Source organism: Ahaetulla prasina, chromosome 8 (genome assembly GCF_028640845.1).
Source record: "Ahaetulla prasina isolate Xishuangbanna chromosome 8, ASM2864084v1, whole genome shotgun sequence".
Taxonomy (NCBI): Eukaryota; Metazoa; Chordata; class Lepidosauria; order Squamata; family Colubridae; genus Ahaetulla; species Ahaetulla prasina.
Genome location: NC_080546.1, coordinates 32,694,656 through 32,717,780, shown reverse-complemented (window position 1 = coordinate 32,717,780; position 23,125 = coordinate 32,694,656). Strand labels below are relative to the sequence as shown.

General features: G+C 38.0%; 1 protein-coding gene across 2 annotated transcripts in view; it reads right to left on the bottom strand.

Annotated features, from left to right (window-relative positions):
• The window catches only part of GATB (glutamyl-tRNA amidotransferase subunit B), a 65,778-nt gene that overhangs the window by 30,012 nt on the left and 12,641 nt on the right, over positions 1-23,125 (bottom strand). The window contains exons 2-7 of one of the 2 annotated variants that reach the window (XM_058193167.1): positions 13,298-13,439; positions 11,829-11,991; positions 9,950-10,100; positions 4,013-4,126; positions 1,234-1,432; positions 39-161 (exon numbers count right to left, since the gene is read on the bottom strand). In XM_058193167.1, the coding sequence (XP_058049150.1) occupies positions 39-161; positions 1,234-1,432; positions 4,013-4,126; positions 9,950-10,100; positions 11,829-11,980 (739 nt within the window). In that variant the 5' untranslated portion in view covers positions 11,981-11,991; positions 13,298-13,439. Of the gene's footprint in view, positions 1-38; positions 162-1,233; positions 1,433-4,012; positions 4,127-9,949; positions 10,101-11,828; positions 11,992-13,297; positions 13,440-23,125 lie in introns of those variants that run through there. The other variant, XR_009156319.1, reaches the window with a different exon arrangement.

Genomic DNA, 23,125 nt, shown 5'->3' with positions numbered 1-23,125 from the left:
AAAAATTTAGCTTTCACCACTGCCTGCAGGTCCCCTACCTGCCATGTTTGCCTGGCTGCTCCCGAGAGCTTGCAGGATGAGCTGAAGTTCTCTCACCGCTGCTGCCGCCTCTTCTCCACAACACATATCTGGTTCCATGACAAGCTCCATGAGGCCGATCCCTACCAGAGGCAGAGTAAGGATAAAAACAGCAGCTTTTTCATCTCATTGTATCAGTTCATCCCTAAATGTTGAGCCTAGTTGAAGCTGCTCTAGCTTTTATGCAAGGCAATTCAGGATCATTTATTATTTAATCACTGTCAACATTCATACAACAGCAGAACTGTCATTCTGTCTTACGTAAATTCACATCTCACTAATATAAAAAAAGAAACTAAATGTAAAGTCCCCCAAGAGAAATGTGGGATGCTCATAACTAGCTGTAAAAGACTGTCCTTTTGCAAATTTGGTAGCAAACAGAGGAACATGGCCTCTGGCTTTGAAATGTAGCATCAACAGACAGATTTATGGGAAATTCCCTGTCTCTGGCAAATCTTCTGGTCCCTGAACACCTGATACAGCAAATAGATCTCTGCATAGGAAGAAAAGTGAAGATGTTTGTGCTCAAACATCTTGATGATACATGATTTCCCCACCTGATGATATCCATCTGTATTCCAAGACAGCCTGATCAAAGGAACTGCTTTCATTTGGAAAATGCCACCAAATTTCTATTTGGTCATTTAATTATTCTATTAAATTTAAACGGCTAAAATATTTTTCCATCTGGGTTCCATTATTTTGCAGCCTGGAACTTCAGGCTCCCAGAAAAGCATCTGTGTTTGTGTATAAATAGAAAATGAAATGGGAGGTCATGCTTCCAAATTTATTTTTTTACAAAACGTAAGTGAATGGTGACACCGACATGAGTTTCTTTAGAGCAGGAGTCTCCAACCTTGGTCCCTTTAAGACTTGTGGACTTCAACTCCCAGAGTCCCTCAGCCAACAAAGCTGGCTGAGGAACTCTGGGAGTTGAAGTCCACAAGTCTTAAAGGGACCAAGGTTGGAGATCCCTGCTTTAGAGACCTTAAGTATAGATGATACAGTCAAGTCTTTCTTTGAAACTTTGATCTTTGAAACTTTAACTTGGCATCAAATCCAGTTATTTTAATTTGAGAATATGCATTCAGTTGAAAACATATAAATACTGTACTTCTTGCAACAGTTACATGCATAAATATGTTTCAAACATACCTGCTCTGTTGAGGTCAACGAGTGTTTGGTTTCTAAAATCATCATGAAGACTCTTTCCACTGTCTTGCTCCAATTGTATTTGTTTGATCCTCACAGTCTTGCTTACCATTTCATTCGGATTTTTATTGGCTTGCGTAAAGTATTGTAAGCAGCCATTCACCGCAATGGGACTCCTGTGCTGAGTGATCTGATATCCAGCCTGCATTTAGAATGTTTCATTTCAAATGAAAGGTGATCATCTCTGCCTTTTAACACACAGACCCATCCTTCTTGTGAACCATTGACACCAAAAGATATCCATATGGTAGGCTGCATGTACTCTTTCCGTTCTGACCACCCCCTCCCTCAAGGTACTTCTTACTGAAAAGATTAAAAAGTAAAAAGACAAATAAAAGTGACAGCGAATAACCAAATTTCATTTTTCTATTAATGCTCAAACATTCACATGTAGCCTTCCAATGTAATTTATCATACATAAATGTTACATTAAATGCCTTCAGACTATCAAAAAAAATATATCAAAAAATTACATGGAAAGAATAACTGGAGGGACAGGGAGACTTGGATGAGAGATCTAATTGGCAAAAAAAAAAAGTTAAGCTCTCCCTTCCTACTTGGCTAGATTGCTGCTTGAACTAGAGTGAATACCATCTAAAGCAAAGGTCTCCAACCTTGGCAACCTTAAGCCTGGAGGACTTCAGCTCCCAGAATTCCCCAGCCAGCTTAATTTTCCTGGTGGTTTTCACCACTGGCATCAATTGACCAATGATGAGCTTTTGCAGTCAAGCTAGTGAGTAGCTTAGGATGCGATCTAGTTTTTAGATGCTGAATGAAACTGCTATTTCGTTCGCAACTGGGCTGGCATCTTCAGAAACAGAGGGACCCCATCCAGACAAAGTAGCAATCTCAAAGGCATACCTATAGTTGTGCCTACTGAAGCTATCCTGTCGAATGTCAAAACAGCTATTTAAAACTTTCTAAATGATACCATATAAGGAATCAGCATATTAATGTAATAAATAAATTTTACAAAAATCCTGTCTTCCCAACTGCAACATGCACCTTATGTTGGTGAGAGATTCCCTGCAAGATATGATGCAATACCATAAGGCAGCGTCACCACACTGTGACACAAGATCCACTCTTTTCATACGTGCATGCAACTTCATGCAATTTCATACAAAAGGGACAGAGCTCACACTACAATTGTGAAATGCTTTTATAATGTGCCCACTCCCAATACCTGGTTTCCTTAGGAGTTCTGCCACCTGTGGGATCTGACCTGTGCACTTGCGTCAAGTCTTTTTAATATTAGCTGCTGCAATGGGGAATGTAGACTTGTTGTGTCAGTTGTGAATTCCCTTTGACGAAAGAGTAACATCACCATACTTAAGAGACGGGTACTTCTTCTTCTAAAGAAGCCATAGCTAAATACTGTGGGCAGCTATTGGCCCATCTGCCATCTCCCCTTCTTAGAGAAGGTTGATGATGCAGCATTTACAAAGCAGCTTGGATGAAATAGGTCATCTGGTTGGAATTCAAGCCTGTGGCTTAGGATCAGGAGGAAAATCACATTTGGTAATGTAACCATGTAAGTTACCTCTGTCAGGACTTAGATAAGGGACCACATCTTTATATTGCTTCAATACCATCAGTAATAAAAATTTACAGTGGTTTCCTCCCTTCCTGAGTGATCGGTTTCAAATGATATTAACAAGGGAATTAAATTCTTTTCTTTAGGTGATTTAGTTTTTTCCTCCTTGGTTTTTTCCACACTACCTTTTATTGAATTTCCATTTTAAACGATATAATTTTATATATGGTATATGGTATACAATATTTATATATTGTAATGCTATTATAATTATACTGCTCTTTAGTTTATGTACATTACTATAGACCACTGAGGATTTTAAAAGAAATTGCAATGTTTTTGAAATGTAATAAAAAATTAAAAAGGAACATCTGTCGGAAGAACATTAATCTGACTGAAGATAGTCTTTTAAACCTCAGTGATATTTGCAAACTTATCACACATCATATATCATCACTCCATCTCATAGTTAATTTTTACAAAGATACACTGTGAGCCTAGGGCATCCCTTTTCATCTGTTGTGGGGAGGACAATGGGAGCTGTTTGCTAACAAGAAACTCTGCAATATCCTTATTTAATTATTATAATGATGTATCCTGTTTTTCTGATAGACTGGGCAGCTTCAATTTGTTAAATGTAACAAGTCAAGCCCAATCTCAAACAAGTCTGACTTAAACGTAATATCTAGTGTCATACAGTGAATATTACTGTTTTAGTTTGCTTTTATTTGCTTTAGATATCTGAACAAATTAAAAACAAAACACTGTGCTTGAAATTCTCAGGCATAATGACAATAAGTGCTTATGAAGTCACTGGAGCACCAATATACGTCTATAATACATTCATTTAAAAAGATTCATACTGTTTGTCTTAATCCTAACAGGCCATTAATGAGAATAAAGGCAGGCTGGTCCTAGCGGTACCTTCCCCAGTTAAATTATTCCCAAAGCCCTGAAAACACGAGGCACAGCCATCAGAACAATCATCGTCAATCTGCAAGCTCCTGGCTACAGCTGCCCATTCATCTGAATTCAGGGCTGCATCCAGCTTGGAAGGGTAAACAGTGGCTGAAAAAAAAACAAAGCTTCTCTTTTGTTGGCCTGCCCCCCACCACTGCCCCCCATCTGTTCTTCAGGCATGTTCCTCTTCCGATTTGTCAAGGACAAAGCCTGATATATACTCACAGGCAGATCTGCATAGAAATAGTGTTTTCTGTCAAACAAGGACTTCTTGTTTATGGTGCAGTTCAGTGCAAGGCCTGTTGACACTGCTGCTTCCACGCATCGTCTGTTGAGAACCTAGAGAGAGACACACAACGCACAACTTGATTCATATCTTTTTAAACAGTGTGCGTTTCCGTTTTGATTGCTTTAAAAAACCCACAATTTCCCTGCAAATGGGAAGTACAAAGGGTAATAAGGGAAAACTTGTTTTTCCATTTTATGGTGCAGAGCACAATGGTTTTTAATATTGCACACTCTATGTGTAAGTTTGTTGCTTTTGTTTTAATGCTCTTAACTACATTCATTGGAAGATGACACAGAGCTGAGTTTTAACCTTTAACAAAACACTGACCTAAATTAACATGGATACATAGATTTAAATGTTTTGCTATGTAACAATTCTAATATGTTCTAAACCAGGGGTCGGCAACATTAAACACTCAAAGAGCCATTTGGATCCGTTTCCCACAGAAAACTCCGGGAGCCACAAAACCCTTTTGACATCTAAAATGAAGATAACACTGTATATATCCAATTTCTCATCACATATTAAACATACTGACAAACCAGCCTCATCAGCAGTGAAAGCAAATGAATCTGCCCACATACCATTAAACATTTTGCTTTCTTCTGAAACTTTTCTTTCCTTGGATTTATCCATGGTTGGCCTACCGGGGATCGAAAAGCTCAATAAATCACATGCCAGCGGGTGTCACACATTGGCGGTTGTTACACATATTTTGAGTGACAGGGAGACGCAGCAGAGGGGTGAAAGAGCCACATTACGCACGGTCACTCATGCCCTCATCACTTCCCGCCTGGACCATTGCAATGCTCTCTACAAGGGGCTCCCCTTGAAGAGCACCGGGAGGCTCCAGCTAGTCCAGAATGCGGCCGCGCGGGTGATAGAGGGGGCACCACGTTGCTCCATATAACACCCATCCTGCGCGGCCTGCACTGGCTGCCGGTAGCTTTCCGCGTGCAATTCAAGGTGCTGGTTACCACCTTTAAAGCGCTCCATGGCTTAGGACCGGGGCATTTGCGAGACCACCTTCTGCCACCGATTGCCTCCCAACGACCTGTGCGCTCCCACAGAGTGGGCCTCCTCAGGGTGCCGTCGACCAAACAATGTAGGTTGGTGGCCCCCAGGGGGAGGGCCTTCTCTGTGACGGCACCAGCCCTATGGAACGAGTTATCTCCGGAGTTGCACCAACTCCCTGACCTCCGGGCCTTCAAACGTGAACTAAAGACTCTATTATTTCACCGAGCGGGACTAGCCTAAGAATGTATTTTAGTGAAATTTTAATGGATTTTTAATCGGTCTTTGACCGTTTTAGTGATTCGGCCACTAAATATTTGTTTTTAAATTGTTTTTAAATAGTGTTTATTTATTATATTTATATAGTGTTATGTGTATTTTAATATTGGTTGTACACCGCCCTGAGTCCTTCGGGAGATGGTGCGGTATAGAAATGTAATTATAAATAAATAAATAAATAAACATGTGGCTCCAGAGCCACAGGTTGCTTAACCCTGTTCTAAACCAATGGTTCTCAACCTTTTCTTCACCATGGATTGCCTTTAAATACCTTTTGTGACCACAGACCCCCAAGACTTTAACTTTAAAGTCTTTAAAGTTAAAGACTTTAAACTTTAAACTTTTAAGACTTTAACCAAAAACTATCTACCATTGACCTCACCCCATTCATAAGAGGACTATAAGGGGCGTGCATAAGTGCACAAAAGTGCCTACCGTTCCTGTCTTGTTGTTTCCTTTCATTGTATGTGCTTGTATATAATGTTGTGACAAAATAAATTAAAAAAAAGACTTAATTCAAGATTTAAATCTTAATATTTCTTCAAGCCCTTGCGGAATTCCTGTGATGACATCCCAGCCCCCCAGGGGTCCACAGACCACAGGTTGAGAACCACTGCTCTAGTCCACTGAAATGGTAATCAGAATATAGATAGGTAGAGAAAGAGCTATTCAGTTATTTGCTTGCTTGCTTGTTTATTAAATTTCTTTGCTACCCATCTTGCCATGGGTCTACTCTAGGCGGCTTACAACAATAAAAACAGAGAAATGAAAAGAAATGTAAACGTAACAGTAGCAAAATAATGAAACAATAAAACAAACAATGATAATGCAGTAATTTGAGACTATTACTAAAGCAAGGAATCTGTGGGTTTGCTACCAATCTGGTAGCCACCTTCACTGTGGTACTCCCCCATTGGGTCTGTGGACCAAGTTATACCTTGATTAATACAAACATTTCACTATTAAAAATTATCTGGCAAAGTCCTCCACTGCATTCAAAAAATATTTTTCAGCCTTACAGTATAATAAATAATATAAAATAGTTTGGACATATCTACCAAGCACTGGTGAGAAAGAAACTCCTCATCCCTTCAGCTAGAATATTGAAGATCTAATTGCACTTACTATCTATGAGCAAATTGCCTATAGCTATAGACCATGTATAGATAAATATAATGAAATATGAGATTCATACAAACTACTCTAGTTTAAAAATATAATAGTTATATAAATGTATTATAAATATACATGTTATAATAATAATAATAATAGGGACGCAGTGGCTCAGTGGCTAAGACGCTGAGCTTGTTGATCAAAAGGTCAGCAATTCAGTGGTTTGAATCCCTAGTGCTGTGTAATGGGATGAACTTACGTTACTTGTCCCAGCTTTGCCCAACCTAGCAGTTCGAAAGCATGTAAAAAATGCAAGTAAAAAAATAGGGACCCTTTGGTGGGAAGGTAACAGCGTTCCGTGCACCTTTAGCATTCAGTCATGCCGGCCACATAATCACGGAGATGTCTTCAGACAGTGATGGCTCTTTAGCTTTGAAACAGAGATGAGCATTTCCCCCTAGAGTCAGGAATGACTAGCACGTATGTGCGAGGGGAACCTTTACCTTTATATTATATAATATTATATAAAAGTTATATAAACATATTAGAAATATACATGTATTTAAGTAAACATTTCATTAGATAACTATATATAATTATATAGTTATCTGTGAATTGCAATTATTCACAGCTAAAATAATATACCTTTTTTCTTTTTCTTTTTTTACTTTTTTAAAATAAAAAAACTGTGCTTTCTTTGACAATACATGTATTTTTATCTGTGTAGTCCCCCCCCCCTACTTCTCTGTCATTATTTTAAAAGCAATAAAAGAATAAATAAAAAGAAAGAGATCCTCCTTGTATAGACAAAAAGCTATAGCTGAAATTGCAAATCACCAGATCCATTTTTTTCCTCACAGGTTAACAAGCAAATCAAGAGGATTTATCATTTAAAAAAGCCAATTTGGATCAAATTAATCCACTACTGAGCAATTAAAAAAAAAAAAGTCCTCTTAAAATGCACTGAAGCCAGGTTATCTGCACATAGCCAGTATGTGCAGATAAGAATCTGCTCTTCTCATTTTGTTGAAGCAACTTGTCATAAATATTAAACATTACATTGCATCACTTCTCAGACTGTCAGGGTACATGGTACATACAAGCTGAAACTAGCAGCTGTATTCACAAAATGTGAGCATATTTTGTTATAAGGTCAATATGAAACACCCTATCCACAAAGGACTTCTATGGAACATTCTAAAGTAGTTTTTTTTTAAATAAAAATAAAATAAAATAAATACTCAGGACTGAAAAAACCTACCGGTAGAGTGCCAGGAAGAGAAGCATCCAAGAATGATACTAGAGAATTAGGTGGAGCTGCAAACTGAACTTGGGAACCAGAAAAAGCTTAGAGTTGGATGAGATCTGTGCATGGATTTCAAGCCTACAACTGCTGCCCAGGAAACATCACTAAAGAAAGCCAACATGTGTAATCAGTAGTTAGATAAATAAAATTCAAAATAACTGAAGGATTCCATGAGTTGAGGGCTTAAATATTGTGTCTATAAGATACACAAGACAACAGAAATAAGTTATTATTTATTTATTTGTTGCTGTATCATCAAAAGAGTGTTTGAAAGTAGCTGTCCATACTGATGGTTACTATTTCTCAAACTAGATTATTTTAAAAATAAAAATAACCTTAAAGGAAACAGTGGACTCACACTAGCAGCCAACCTACAGAAAAATGGACTTTATAGAATATGTTTGATGAAAAATGAGGACTTTGATTATAATGGTCCAACAAAGATAAATTGGCATTTTAGTCTGTCTGACTTCGGTGCCTATTTGGGTTTTGTGAGTAGAATGCTGGCTTATTTATTAACTCTAAAGATTATAGTCTGTTCCGCTTATAACCAATTCTAAGTTACTTATATGCCCTGTTTATGTATGTAAGATTTAAAAGTGGCCAGTCTAAAATACAAGTATTATAGAAAAAATACCAGACAAAAATATTTATTACCTTTCAGAATACAGATTATTTTTATATGAATATTAATACATATAGCTGAAAAAACAGGTATTGCTGCTTTACTGTATTTTGTATGAACAAGACAAACTTTTACAACAGCAAAAAATAAAAAAACAAAACAAAACAAAACCCAAAATCATATTATACTGCAGAAGAGTCCATAAAAGATCAGAATGTAGTTCTAAATACTTACTGAGGTTTGACATTAACAGGACAAAAAAACAAGATGAAAACTCTCAATGAAGTTCAGTAATCAACCAAAATAGTACAATCACAGTCTTGGCTTTTTCAACCTCTTCAGTATTAGCAAAACTCTAAACCACACATATGCACACAGTGATATTACCCATCTTCATTTATCCAATTAACTGATTTCTTTTGCAAGCTATGGGCTTACATATTAAAATAGAACACCACATTAAATTAGCATTCATGATGCAACTGGTATTACAAACCTTAATGTATCCATAACAAAAGATTTTAAAAACAGCAGTAATTTACTTATGTATCAGTAGGTAGGCTCCTTGGAATAACAGAAACAAGAGAGCAGACCCCACAAAGGTCATAAGACAAACCCTTAATAACTGTGAATAAATTTAACATTCCAGCCTACATATTACACCACCCTATGTATTCCTCTATCCAATCTGTGCCACAGCAACAGGAACATAATATATAACACAACACATAACATAATATGAGAGAAGAGAGTAAATATAAATATACACTCAAATCTTCATTATAGGCCTCTTATTTACAATAAATCAGGCAATAAATAAAAAATAGAAGGTAAACCTGAGATTGGACAACCATTTGTCTAAAATGATATAGGGTTTCCTGTTTCAGTAGGGGATTGGACTAGAAGACCTCCAAGGTCCTTTCCAACTCTTTTATTCTGTTATTCTTAAGTTGTCAATGTTCTATTTGGTGGTAGCCAAGCTACTCTTACCTTGTTAACATTCTTGATTCAATAGATAGCACAACTTCCAGTGGAGCTTAGCTGATACCATGGAATTATCCCTATGGAATTCCAGAAGCAGTTGGTATCTGTATAGCTTTAGACTAAGTACAAATGTGCTGTTTCAGTTCAACTTGTGAGACAGAATCTGATTTGAGGTCTTTATATCTATTATTTTAAATTTCTTTGATGCACTTTATGTTCTGCTTTGGGCTCTGATAGGTGTTTGTAACCATGTTTCAATAAAACTGCATTTTATATACTCCACATTGCTTTGAGCTTATTAAAGTTTGCTCCTTTCCTTAGAAAAAGCCAGGTTGATCATGTTCTAAGGGGCGTGCATAAGAGCACAAGCGTGCCTACCGTTCCTGTCCTATTGTTTCCTTTCGTTATATCCAATTAATATAGTTATTACATACTCATACTTATATATATGCTTATATATTGTATAGTTATTTCATGCTTATGCTTATATATATACTGTGTGACTAAATAAATAAATAAAATAAATAAATACTCAGGACTGAAAAAACCTACCGGTAGAGTGCCAGGAAGAGAAGCATCCAAGAATGATACTAGAGAATTAGGTGGAGCTGCAAACTGAACTTGGGAACCAGAAAAAAGCTTAGAGTTGGATGAGATCTGTGCATGGATTTCCAAGCCTACAACTGCTGCCCAGGAAACATCACTAAAAGAAAGCCAACATGTGTAATCAGTAGTTAGATAAATAAAATTAAAATTTTAAAGCACTTGGGAAAGGGGAAAGAAAATCAAGCACAATTAACAGTGGAACAAAACGATAGGACATTAAAAGAAACTCAAATTCTGAACAGCTTAAATAAATTAAAAACTGAAAGGTTTCTAAAAAAAACCCGATTTGTTAGATAGATGCCAGTTCTTATAGCCAACATACATTACCCTATTGTCCTACACATGCCTTTTAAAAGGGTCACATTCATTGAGAAGGTGTCAAAAATTTTCATTTGAAAAAAATGGAACAAAATCTACATAGCCACTAAAAGTAACTGCACTTCATGCATCTGTATTTTGATATGAGTGAGAGAATGTGCAATTTTGCAGTAAATGCTTTACAGAATCTGAAAGAAATGATTTGGATTTATACAATGACATAAACAAATACATTTATTTAGTGAAGTCAATCTTATGCCATTGTAATAATAGCACTGAAATCAATACTTGAGATCCATAAAAGAATTACGTAGATACAATTTTTTTTTCTTTTCTTAAGAAGATGACAATTCAGGTTTCTGTATTTCTTTGAAATGAAATAATTGAAACCATAATGAAGTGGGGCCAATATAATCATATTTATTAATAAAAGTGGACATTTTCAGAATTTTTCAGTATTTATGTAGGCTCCTGATCATTTTACAGAATACAAAATAACGAAGGTGGAAGGAACTTTAGAGGTCTTCTAATCCAATCCACTGCTCAGGCAGGAAAAACTATACCATTTTAGACAAATGGTTGTCCAATATCTTAAAAACTTCCATTGTTGGAGCATTCACTTCTGGAGGCGAGTTATTCCATTGATTAATTGTTCTGTCAGAAAATTTCTCCTTAGTTGTAGGTTACTTCTCTCCTTGATTAGTTTCCACCCATTGCTATATAATATTTGTCTGTACAGTGTGTTCAAAATGTACTTAAGACCAGATAATACAGAAGATATTTATTTAAAAGCACATCGAAGCATGTATTTTAGTTCAGTGCTAATTTAGAAAAGATTTCTTTTTCTCTTTGCATTATCATTGTATGGTAAATGGGGCTTCCCAAATGGGTATCCTGTATAAATGTTTGCTGTGTGATCTTGCTGTGTAATTTTTAAAATCACATTGAGTTTTAAAACTGTTGCTACAGGAGAAGAAAAACCTTGATATATGAATATTAATACCATCATTTAATGTTTTTAATACAAATCTGCTTACAAGATGGTGTGTGTTACAGGCTCATACAATAATGCAAACAATTTATAAATGCATCGCTGTTTTCCGTAGTATATGTTTTTCGTTCTCCATGCTGCAAGGGAAAAGTGCTAGTTGTGAAGCAGCCCACGAATTTATGCAGCAAAGCAGCATGACATTAAGATCTGCCAGCAGGTAAAGATAAGAGTTTGGATTCTATACTTTAACTGCATCTTCAGTTCTATTTCAAATTTGAGAAAAAATACCTTCTTTTCCTTATCCTTTAGTGCTTTAGTTTATTATATTTTCATCCAATACACTAATACTAAAATTAATCAGTATTCTACATAGGACATTTGAAATCTAGTGAGACTGCTTTCGCGTTTCAATCCGTACCAGGAAGCCACTAGAAGAGCGGAAACGTGAAACGCGAGGAAAGTTTTTTTTTTTTTTTATCAGCCAAGAGCAACAAACCGAAATATCGACAGTCATACCGGTTCTCTTTCGTTGCAATCCCCTTCGAATTCCAGCAGAGAACGCTGGTGGATACCGGTCTCTTCCAATCTTCAAGTACGGTGTCATTCGCAAAGCTAACTTTGCCAGCTCGAAGCCAAGCGCGGTAGCGCCGCATTATGGGGGCCGCCATTTTGTTCGGCGCTGGGGAAACATCAGGTGATCTCGTTCTTATAGCAAGTCCTCTTGGGAAATGCAGTCCTGAGCTTGTTTACCGAAAAGGGGATGGCGAGAGAAATGAAAGCCTTCAGTTCCCGTGATGCTCCATCACTGAGCTGCTCCACTCAAACTGGGAGGCTAGCAGGGAAAGCGAGCGAGAGCTGCGGGACTTTTGTGCGAGTTAGGTAGAAATGAGTCGGTGATTCCCGTTCATTGAGTAGGCAGAAGAGCATTAGATGCCTATGGGTAGAAATTAAAAAGAACTAGAGAGGACGTTGTTCTTGGTGCTCAAGCAGTCATATCGTGACAGATGTTTAATAAATGTTAACTAAGCAAATAGCATGCCTGTAATTAATGGGTGCTTTCCTTAGAAAATGGAAAATTTTGTTTATTATCAATTCCATTCTCTTGTAATGGAGAAACCCTCTGCATTAGGACTGATTGGGTTATAAAGCAATGTGCACCCAAACAATTGAAGGCCAATTCATTGTTTGTTAAAATGTTACTAGATTCTGTATTTTATGGCAACAAAGCATGCATAATCACTAGAAATGGAGCAATAATTAAGGAATGCTGACATTCATCTATAGGTCTTTTATTATAGAGAAGCAGTGATGTTTTTAATAGATACTTTCCTATTAAGGAAAAGCATTCTTTTATTTCCTTATTTGCATAAATAGTTGCATTTCTATGTAGCTAGATATGGCAACATCTTAAAGATTAATAGCTTGTCTGTCCTTGAAAAGAAGAACATTTTGCAGGTTGTGCTACAAGAATTTTTAAGATTCCTCTCGTGGTTAAATGGAAGAATGCTACTGTATAGATATTCTGATACTGCTGTGTTTTTGAGCATTTACTGCTTGAATTTATTTCTGACGGCCTTTTAATGACATGCAAATAATAGCCATAAGAGATTTCTTCACTTTTGAGCACAGCTATGAGGTCTTATTTGCCCATAAGCAACTGAGTTTGGAGAGTCATAACCCTTATGGTAAATTGAACATAGTACAACGGAAGACCCTTAAGTGCTATAGCTCACCCTATAATCCTTCTCCACTGTGTACCAATAAAATTGTGACACGATCCAGATCAGAACATTCTTAGGCCCTTGGGCTTGGAAACAAATGCTAACTTTATCTCACAAAACCCACTAGATAATAAGTAACAGTGTAGATACCAACTGTAAGGATTGGCATATAGCAAGAACATTTAGACTTACATACCATTCCACAATGCTTTACGGCATTCTTTAAGTGATTTAAAACTGTATTCTATAATATAGAGCTCTTACAACTTCACTGAAATGTTCTTGTCATCCTTGTAGGAGGCTTCTTTGAAAAGATGATGAGTCATGGGCTTGTTGAGTCAGCAGCTGAATTTTTATCCAGTAGAGGTCAGCGGAGTACATAAGCCCTCAACAGTATTTCATATCCCTACAAAAATGGAGATCAGCGCTGTCAGTTTCTTTTGGAAAGATGACGTTATTGTATAGAAATTGCCCCCATTTTCTTTGGGGCAAAATAATTATGACATGGAAATAATAATAAATGATTTAATATGGATGAAAGCAATGAGCTATGCAATGGAAATAAGATTTATGGAAAACAAGATTGGAAAGGTGAAGCATTTTACATTACAGATGCTGCCTAACCAGTACATGCCAAATTATATTTTTCCATAATGAATGGTGTTCCTGGGTGAGCTGGCAGCTAGATGTAGCAAATACTTGTTTATGTTTCACTGTTCCATCCAGATTTAAGCTGATGTTTGTTTGTTTCCTCAAATTCTCCTCTCTCTGCTCAGGATGAATTGAACTTCTATAATAGCAATAAAGAAATTGGAGGCAATCCCTCTGTGACACTTCAGGAAGGAATAAAGGCCATTTTAGATCTTAAATCACATGCATTTGCAGAGTTTTGAAAGGTTTATTAGAGTTTCTGGCATTTTTATTATTAACGGTAAAAAAGTTTTGTGCTCCAGCGCAGTGGGAACATCTATATAGGCACCAGGTAGCATCCTATCCAATTTATTATTGGGCTGATTATTACAGTAAAGAGGAATATATTGTTCCATTTGTTTTTCCTTTTTATTGTGTTCATGAATTTAGCAGCATGTTGGATAATGAATGTAAAACAGCGATATGTAATTGAATATATATATATATATATATATATATATATATATATATATATATATATATATATATATATATATATATATTTATTCATTTATTCATTCATTCATTCATTCAGAAGCAATCATGTTCCCTTCAATTGGATAATACGTATTATGGTTTAATAGAGCATCCTTATGGTATAAAATGAAAAGCTTGAACTTACTTTTCAAATTGATCATAGTAGTACAACACCAATAATTCTGAAACCAACTGTTATAACAGTATAAAACAGAACGTTATACAGAGAATGAAGTAAAAACAAATCACAAAGCTTGTCTTTAAAAAGTTCTGCATGAAATGAATTTTGCTTGATGCTTAGCCTGAAAAATTGTAGGTTCAGTTCTTGACACCTTCAAGTGGGGCTCTAAAAATACATGTAAAATCTATGGTATTAAGTGATCATAATATATTGGGCAGATGGTTCAATATTCTGTGTATGATGGGTGGGGAAATTGTGACCCTTCCAAAATTGCTGAACTAAAATTCCAAGCATCCTTCCCTTCAGGCTACATTATTGGGACTGCTGGCAGTTGTAATTCGATAGGATCTAGATTCTAGAGGCTTTAGATTCCTCACTCTTGTGGAATAAAATGTTTTAATTGAATAGTTTGAAATTATTTGTAGAGAATTATACTACAGTTGTACTTTTAGGAAAATATCTTTGTATTGCTTTATGTCTCGTGAACAATAATAAAGGGAAAACTTGGGGAAAAATGACTTTCAAATGTTTGAGGGCTTATTGTATTTTACAAAGTGTTTATTTTTTTACCATTTCTTGAGCTAAGTCACAATTGATTCAGTTACATTATTTCTATTAAGAAATGTGTGAGCATGTGTCAAAATTCCAGTGCTCTAGTGCTGTAACTAACTATCTTAAAGAATTTAAAAAGATAGGGGGTAAAAGCCCAGCTTTCCTGATGTCACTAACTGTTCCTTCTAAAGAATTATCAAATTAGACATTCTAATGCCAAAATATTTTGGTTAATGTTTTACAATGGAACTATTGATGCCATTGATTGTAGTGTAGTCTTACGAACTATATGTGAACATATAATTATAACTATTTTCAGTGCTTGAGATATCTACAGAATTATTCAATACCTGACTTAAAATGTTGTGATACCAGCTGCTATTATTAAAACTCTTAATTTGCCAGATTGTTGAAATGGGGTTAAATAAAGATATGTATTTGTAGCAGGATTATCATTAGAGTTTTGCATAGTAAAAGATGCTAGTCCGTTCTAAGAATAGCAAGTAACTTCCAATACTACAGGAGAATTATTATAAAAAATAGACAAAGATTCAAGTACTAGAAGAATATGAGATGTGTAAGAAATGTGTACTTACACATGTGTACTTACACATGAAATGTGTAAGAGGTAACTTATGTTCTACAGGCATGTATGCTGATTAACATGCTTACTTGATCCTTATAGCATCATGAAGACCTGTACACATGACATTCAAAATACAGATATTCATCCTGAAGATTACCTAGAAAATATCCAGAAAGCTTGAAGTATCTGTGATAAACTGTAAGGAATATACTGGAATTCCTATTAAATTTTTAAGAGACAAATCTGTTGTGACCCAGACCTGAGTAGGTAGCAACAAATGCAGTTCTTAAGAAAAATACACTTTATTCGAACAGCTGAGAATTAGTTCATTCCCAGTGTCATGTAACTTGAAATAAAACAAAGGCTTCACCAACAAACAAACATTCCTCGGTTATCACAAACCTGAGTTCAGTTTGGATAACTGCCAAGGTCCTTTCTGATAAATGTCCAGAGCAGAGAGCAGAGCAAAGAGTGCAGCTGCAACGTTGCTTTCCGGCAAACTGACACTGGTGCTGGTCTTCTTTTGAACCTTATGGGAGGGGCCAATCATCTCTTGGCCCTACTCCCGAGGTGACCACTCTGCTTGAGCTGCTCTTGCCTCTTGGCAGCTCTTCTCATGCGGGCATTAGGAACAGGCTCCTCGCAGTCCGATTCCGTTGACAGCTCCGCAGGCTGCTGACGGATCACGACACTATCCCCCACCACAGGGCCCTTCCCCCGGGGCTGAAGATCCGGATGCGGCCAGGACGGGGATTGGTCATGGAAGGTGTTCACTATGGCAGGTGCATGCATGGAGGTTGCATCCTCCCAGGTGAAGTTCTCCTGCCCATATCCCTTCCATGCAACGAGATGCTGGAACTGTCCTTTGAGCCACCGGGAGTCCCGAATGCTGGCAACCTTGTACATGGGTGGTTCATCTCCATCATGTGGTGCCAGTTGGGGACAGTCAGGTTGGTGGAGTGGACAGGCAGGCTGCTGCGCTTTCTGTGTCGGAGCCTGTAAATCCACTGGTTCCTGAACCACGGAGAAAGGTTCTACAGGCAACACTGTCTGGAGCGGAAGCAGGTCTTCGATGTGGGAATACTCCAGTTTACTCAAGAGCGCATCCGCCCTTTGATTGCGACCACTGGGGCAATTGTATGGCCGGTGCGGGGGCAATCGATCTGCCTCTTTCACGCTGGAAACATCCACAGAGTTCTCACGGACGGAAGGCAAGGACACCCTGGTTGGATCCTGCAGCTGGCCTGCACAGACTTGGCGGATGTGGTCTACACATTGCAGGCTCGGGAAAGCAATGAAGTTCTGGGACCATTAGATCTGCGGGTCATATGTCCGGAGCGAAGCCAAGCCCAAAACCACTGGAAAATGCAGGCCGGAGGTAATATAAAACTGAATGGCCTCCTCATGAGATCTGATGGTCATGCGCAAGGGTTGTGTGGTGGCCGTAATAGGCCCAGACAAAAGTACTAGGCCATCAATGGTCTCCACGAGCATGGGAGGATCCACCGGAAACTGAGGGATTAAATATTTGGTTGCAAACGCCGTGTCCATAAAGTTAGTTGTAGCTCCGGAGTCCACCAAGGCGCGAGCTGGAATCCCCTGCTGATTATTGGGCAAGAAGACTTTTGCTGCCAAAATCAGGTGTCGGGTGGTGGTGGTCCGGGCTCCACATCTGCTGGGCGTTCCTTGGTTTTGGTGCGCACCCAATCCAGAGTCTCCCCTAGATCAGGCTCAGGGTATTTTCCCGACAAGGTTTTCTGTGGCTTTGGGGCAGGCACAGGAACCGGTTCCCCTTGTCGCTTCTGTGGGCAATAGGCGGCCATGTGCCCAGGTTCCCCACAATACAAGCACAACCCTCCTGAACGTCATCTAGTTTTCTCAGCCACTGACAGACAGTGTCTGGCTGTGCCGACTTCCATGGGCTTCACCCATGGAGGTGGAGACTCCCGCCTGACTAAAACCACATGGGTCTCCTGGCAGGCATGTCAACCGGTCTGTCTCTGTAATCGGGCATCGATCCTAAGACACAGATGTACCAGCGTGTTGAGGGTTGGAGGGGTATCTGCCCGAACCAACTCATCCTGCAACTCCTCTGAGAAGCCATCCTGGAATGCATCCATAAGGGCTGTCTCATTCCAGGCTGAATCCTGGCTAAGCAGCCGAAACTCATTGATATACTCCTGCAATGGATTCCAGCCCTGCTTCAGGGTCTTCAGTGGTCTGGTGGCAGTCTGCATGTGGATGGGGTCCTCATACATCAGTCGGAGATGATCACAAAACCCCCTGAAATCATCCAACAGAGAACTATCCTGCACCATCAGGGGCATGGCCCAGTGAGCTGCAGAACCTGAAAGCAGGCTGAGTACAAATCCCACTTTATCCCGGTCAGTGAGAAAGTCCTCTCTTTTCAGGCTGATAAAAAGCTGGCATTGTCCCATAAAAGCAGGAAACATGGCTTGAGTACCATCAAACTTGTCTGGCACGGCAAAATGAGCTCTTCTACAGGGAGGGAGAGGAGCTGGAGCTTGGGGTTGAGCCATCTGTGCAGATAACAAAGCTACTTGCTGCTGAAGCTGTGCAGTCACAGCACGGAGCTCCTCCATTCTTAGAGGTTTGTTGACTACTTCTCCTCGTGGGCCAGAAAGCAATCTGTTGTGACCCAGACCCAAGTAGGTAGCAGCAAACTCAGTTCTTAAGAAAAATACACTTTATTCGAAGAGCTGGGAATTAGTTCATTCCCAGCATCGTGTAACTCAAAATAAAATAAAGGCTTCACCAACAAACAAACATTCCTCGGTTATCACAAACCTGAGTTCAGTTTGGATAATTGCCAAGGTCCTTTCTGATAAATGTCCAGAGCAGAGAACAGAGCAAAGAGTGCAGCTGCAACGTTGCTTTCCGGCAAACTGAGACACCGGTGCTGGTCTTCTTTTAAACCTTATGGGAGGGGCCAATCATCTCTGGGCCCTACTCCCGAGGTGACCTCTCTGCTTGAGCTGCTCTTGCCTCTTGGCAGTTCTTCTCATGCGGGCATTAGGAACAGGCTCCGATTCCGTTAACAGCTCCGCAGGCTGCTGATGGATGACGACAAAATTTGGCTTTGGGACAGTCAATTCTAGTTTTAGTTGAAACGCCTTCGCTATTACATAAAAGTAAAGAGTAGGATAGAGAGCAAAGGTGGTATTCAGCAGGTTCTGACTAGTTCTGGAGAACCGGTAGAGGAAATTTTGAGTAGTTCAGAGAACCGGTAAATACCACCTCTGACTGGCCCTGCCCCCATCTATTCTCTGCGTCCCAAGTCCCAGCTGATCGGGAGGAAATGGGGCTTTTGCAGTAACCTTCCCCTGGAGTGGGGAGAGAATGGAGATTTTACAGTATCCTTCCCCTGCTACACCCACCAAGCCACACCCACAGAACTGGTAATAAATTTTTTTGAATCCCACCACTGGTAGAGAGGGGTATTAAATGAGAAAACCAGGTTGAACATTACAGGATTACATTTACAACAAACATTTTAACAGGCGGTGTACCTCGTTTAGACAAATATCAAGTCTCTAAAAATAGTAAAGGTATGTTACCAATAAGCAGAAATTTGCCTAAGTGGAAAGAAAATGAGAGCATTTAATGACATTTAGAAGTTATGTTTGTTCTTCAAATAGACATTCTTCCTTATTTATGTAAATATCTGCCCATAACAGATAATATATATACAGGTAGTGTCACTGTTCTTTTATTTACTAAAATATCCCATTTACTTATCTCATATTAACAATTACCTTTCAATGATAATTTTTGAAGAGTTCTTGAAGCCAGATCTAAGGTTGTGATAAGTCACATGTGGCTTGGGGCCTCAGATTACACACCCATGATATTGGGACTGCTTTTGAAATGAATTAAGTCTGGAACCAAATTGACAGTTGAACATTTCTAATTAATCAAACGTCCAATTCCTTTCTAGTCTCTTGAAATGGATGTTAACTCTACCTGAATTGTTTCAGTGAATGACTGAATAAATGACTGTTTCCTTCATCAAGACATTCGTATGAATTCTAAAATGCATATTCAGTTTTCCAGATGTCTGGAACTGGCAAACCAAACTAGTCACTCGTTTATAGTAATTAAGTTTGTGAATGACATTCATTTCACCTGGATTAACATCTTCAATTACAAAAGATTTACATGATATCAGTGTTCCAATATGTAAGGGGTTGCACAAAGAAGAGGGTGTCAACCTATTCTCCAAAGCACCTGAAGGCAGGACCAGAAGCAGTGGAAACTAATCAAGGAGAGAAGCAACCTAGAACTAAGGAGAAATTTCCCCACAGTTGGAACAATTAATCAGTGCAACAACTTGCTTCCAGAAGTTGTGGATGCTCCAACACTGGAAGTTTTTTAAGGACAACTATTTGTCTGGAATAGTATAGGGTTTCCTGCCTGAACAGGAGGTTGGACTAGAAGATTAAGGTCCTTTCCAACTCTGTTATAAGAAATAAGATTATACTATATTTCACTACTGGCCTTGGTACAGGTTTAAATATCATTTATATTTTTGGAACCCACAATGAAAAGAAAACAGTCTCAAGCGTAAAAAATATATAAGATACCTTCAATGTTCATCTAAACATGTACAGTAAGAGAAAAATAAGTACCCATTTTTTTTTTTTGGCATTTATATCCCGCCCTTCTCCGAAGACTCAGGGCGGCTTACACTATGTCAAGCAATAGTCTTCATCCATTTGTATATTACATACAAATTTTAATGAGAGTTGTCACATTTCTTACAACCCCGCTCTTGGAAAGTAGAACAGAGTTAATGAATAGTGAAAACCAAAAACCTATTATTTATTGAGCACTTGCTTGCTGCTATTTTTGTTTCCATTTAATCCAAGTAATATCACTGTTCATAAAATGTTCAAGCTCAATTGCTCCTCAAAAATCTAATAAAAGTATATTACCCATCAAATTATGTTGCACTATTCACATAAAAATGAACCAAAACTAACAGATATTAGTAAGATGTTGATATAAATGTTTGAGAACCATTTAAACAACTATCCATAATACGTATTATTTTCTATAACATTCCCAGTAATTATGGTACATGAGAACAATATTACTTCCTTCAAGTAAAGCAATGAAATATTCGTCATGATCCTAACCCTTGATTACCTTGACAAGACAAATGTCAGTCGTCCACTATGGAGATCTTTCTGGGGAAGTGTTACTCATTAAGAAGGAAGCACAAAAGGTCTGTCAAGGTGAAAGGACACTAAAGGTTTGATTAACCTTGCTTTGTTACATCTTGGGTTGCTATAATCCTGTAATAGTATTGCCTTTTACCTATTCTTGATTTTAATTAGTATATCCACAGCATCCGGATAAGCAGCTGATGCTTATCTTCCTGTGTAGTACATGCCACGATTTGTCAGCAATGCTCCACTAGCATTTTCATTGGCTGCATCTAACATAGCAAACAAATAAAATACCTCATCTTTGCAAATCATCACAGCAGTTTAACTTTCAAAATAGCACAGGAATAATTGTAAAAACAACAACAGCTTTGAATTATGATGATTAAGCAGTCTGACACAAATCAGTACCAGTAATTTTAGTAAGACCTAAAAATGGCAATGGTCCTACAGTCAAATAAAGGAAGGTTTTAAAAAAAGCCTAGAGTAATTGAGCAGGGGACTTGAGGGAGAAGCTGTAAGTCCCTGGGATTCATAATCTCATTGCTGTCCTAACATTGTCTCAAACTGGTTTATAATATATGCTATTCATAATTGCAGTGAAAATGGTTTTATATTAAAATGTTCTGGAAGAATAGTAGAAATGATAAAATACTTACGAGTTTCACCCTTTTTTAGGAGGAACTCTAATGTAAAGACATCATTGGATTTTTCTTATTTGGCATTCCATGCTGTTGTCATACAGGACTGCCTTTCCCACTAAGACTACACATAGACTTCCTACGCATAGTTTTCTAGGGCTAAATACCATTAAATTCAAGCGACTAATAAGGTTGCAATATTAATAATTGTAATCAATTTATGAATTAAAAGTAATTCTAGTATGTATGTATGTATGTATGTATGTATGTATGTATGTATGTATATATGTATTTATTTATTTATTAACTCTGTATGCCGCCTATCTCGCCAGAGGTGACTCTAGCCAGCTTACAGACAATAAAATAGCAATAGCACTTAGACTTATATACTGTTTCACAGTGTTTTACAGCCTTCTCTAAGCAGTTTACAGAGTCAGCATATTGCCTCCAACAATCTGGGTCCTCATTTTACCCATCTCGGAAGGATGGAAAGGTGAATCAACCTTGAGCCAGTGAGAATCAAACTGCTGAACTGCAGGCAGAAGTAGTAATACACTATGAATCATTAAAACAATAAATAAGAATCATAAATGTAAGATTTGGTTAAAATAAAACTAATCAAGATGGAGAGGAAGGGAGCGAGATGCGCACAGGGAAAAGGTGAGGTGTTATTTATTCCATTAGCCATTTTCAAAGTACCACATCTGCAATGAGGCCTCAGGTTGGTTGGCACAGCCATGTCTTCAAGGCTTTTCAGAAGGCCAAAAGGGTGGTTATGGATTTTAGCTTTTGGGGGCATGATGTTCCAGGGGGCTTAACAGCAGAGATGGATTTCAGCAGGTTCTGACCAGTTCTGGAGAACCGGTAGTAAAAATTCTGACTGGCCCTGCCCCCATCTATTCTCTGCCTCCTAAATCCTAGTTAGGAAATGGGGATTTTGCAGTAACCTTCCCCTGGAGTGGGGTGGGAATGGAGATTTTACAGTATCCTTCCCCTGCCATGCCCACCAAGCCATGCCATGCCCACCAAGCCACACCCACAGAACTGGTAGTAAAAAATTTGAAACCCACCACTGCTTAACAGCATTAATGTAAAGCATTTGATGAGTCACAATATTTTTTGTATGACTTCTTAATTCAATCAATGTTGACAATAAGAATTTAGAAGTAAATGTTTAGAAATAATATTTAGAAATATTTACAAATAATAAGTGGATTAAACAGTAAAAACACTCGTAAGAATAAATTTTAGCTTATGTAGAGATGATCCATTCCTCATTATTTGTTTTTCAACTGAATCCCTAATAAACGCTATCAGAGAAAATATTAACTGTATCATAGCAAATTCATACGTCTGTATGAATTTGATGCCTGTATTATGTAGATGGTTTGAGACAATGATGGTTAAATTATATGAAGAAATAATAAGCCCTTGAAAAAGACTGTACAGTATGCTCAAAAATGGAAAAGTTTGGCATTACTCCAATGGAGGAATTGTTGGTGAAGATGATGGAATTTGCAGAAATGATTAAATTAATCATTTTGATTAGCTTTTAGCTGGAAAGCCCTTATAGATGTTTTCTATAAAATGGAAAAAATGCACTTATGATTTGTAGTTTGATGACTAGAAAAAAGGGACCGTTCTTTTGTAAATATAAGGTAAGAAACAATTTTGAAACTGGAATTATATTTTCTGCAAGGGAAACCATAAACTCCTTCCTTCCTTCCTTCCTTCCTTCCTCCCTCCTCCCTCCTCCCTCCTCCTCCCTCCTCCCTC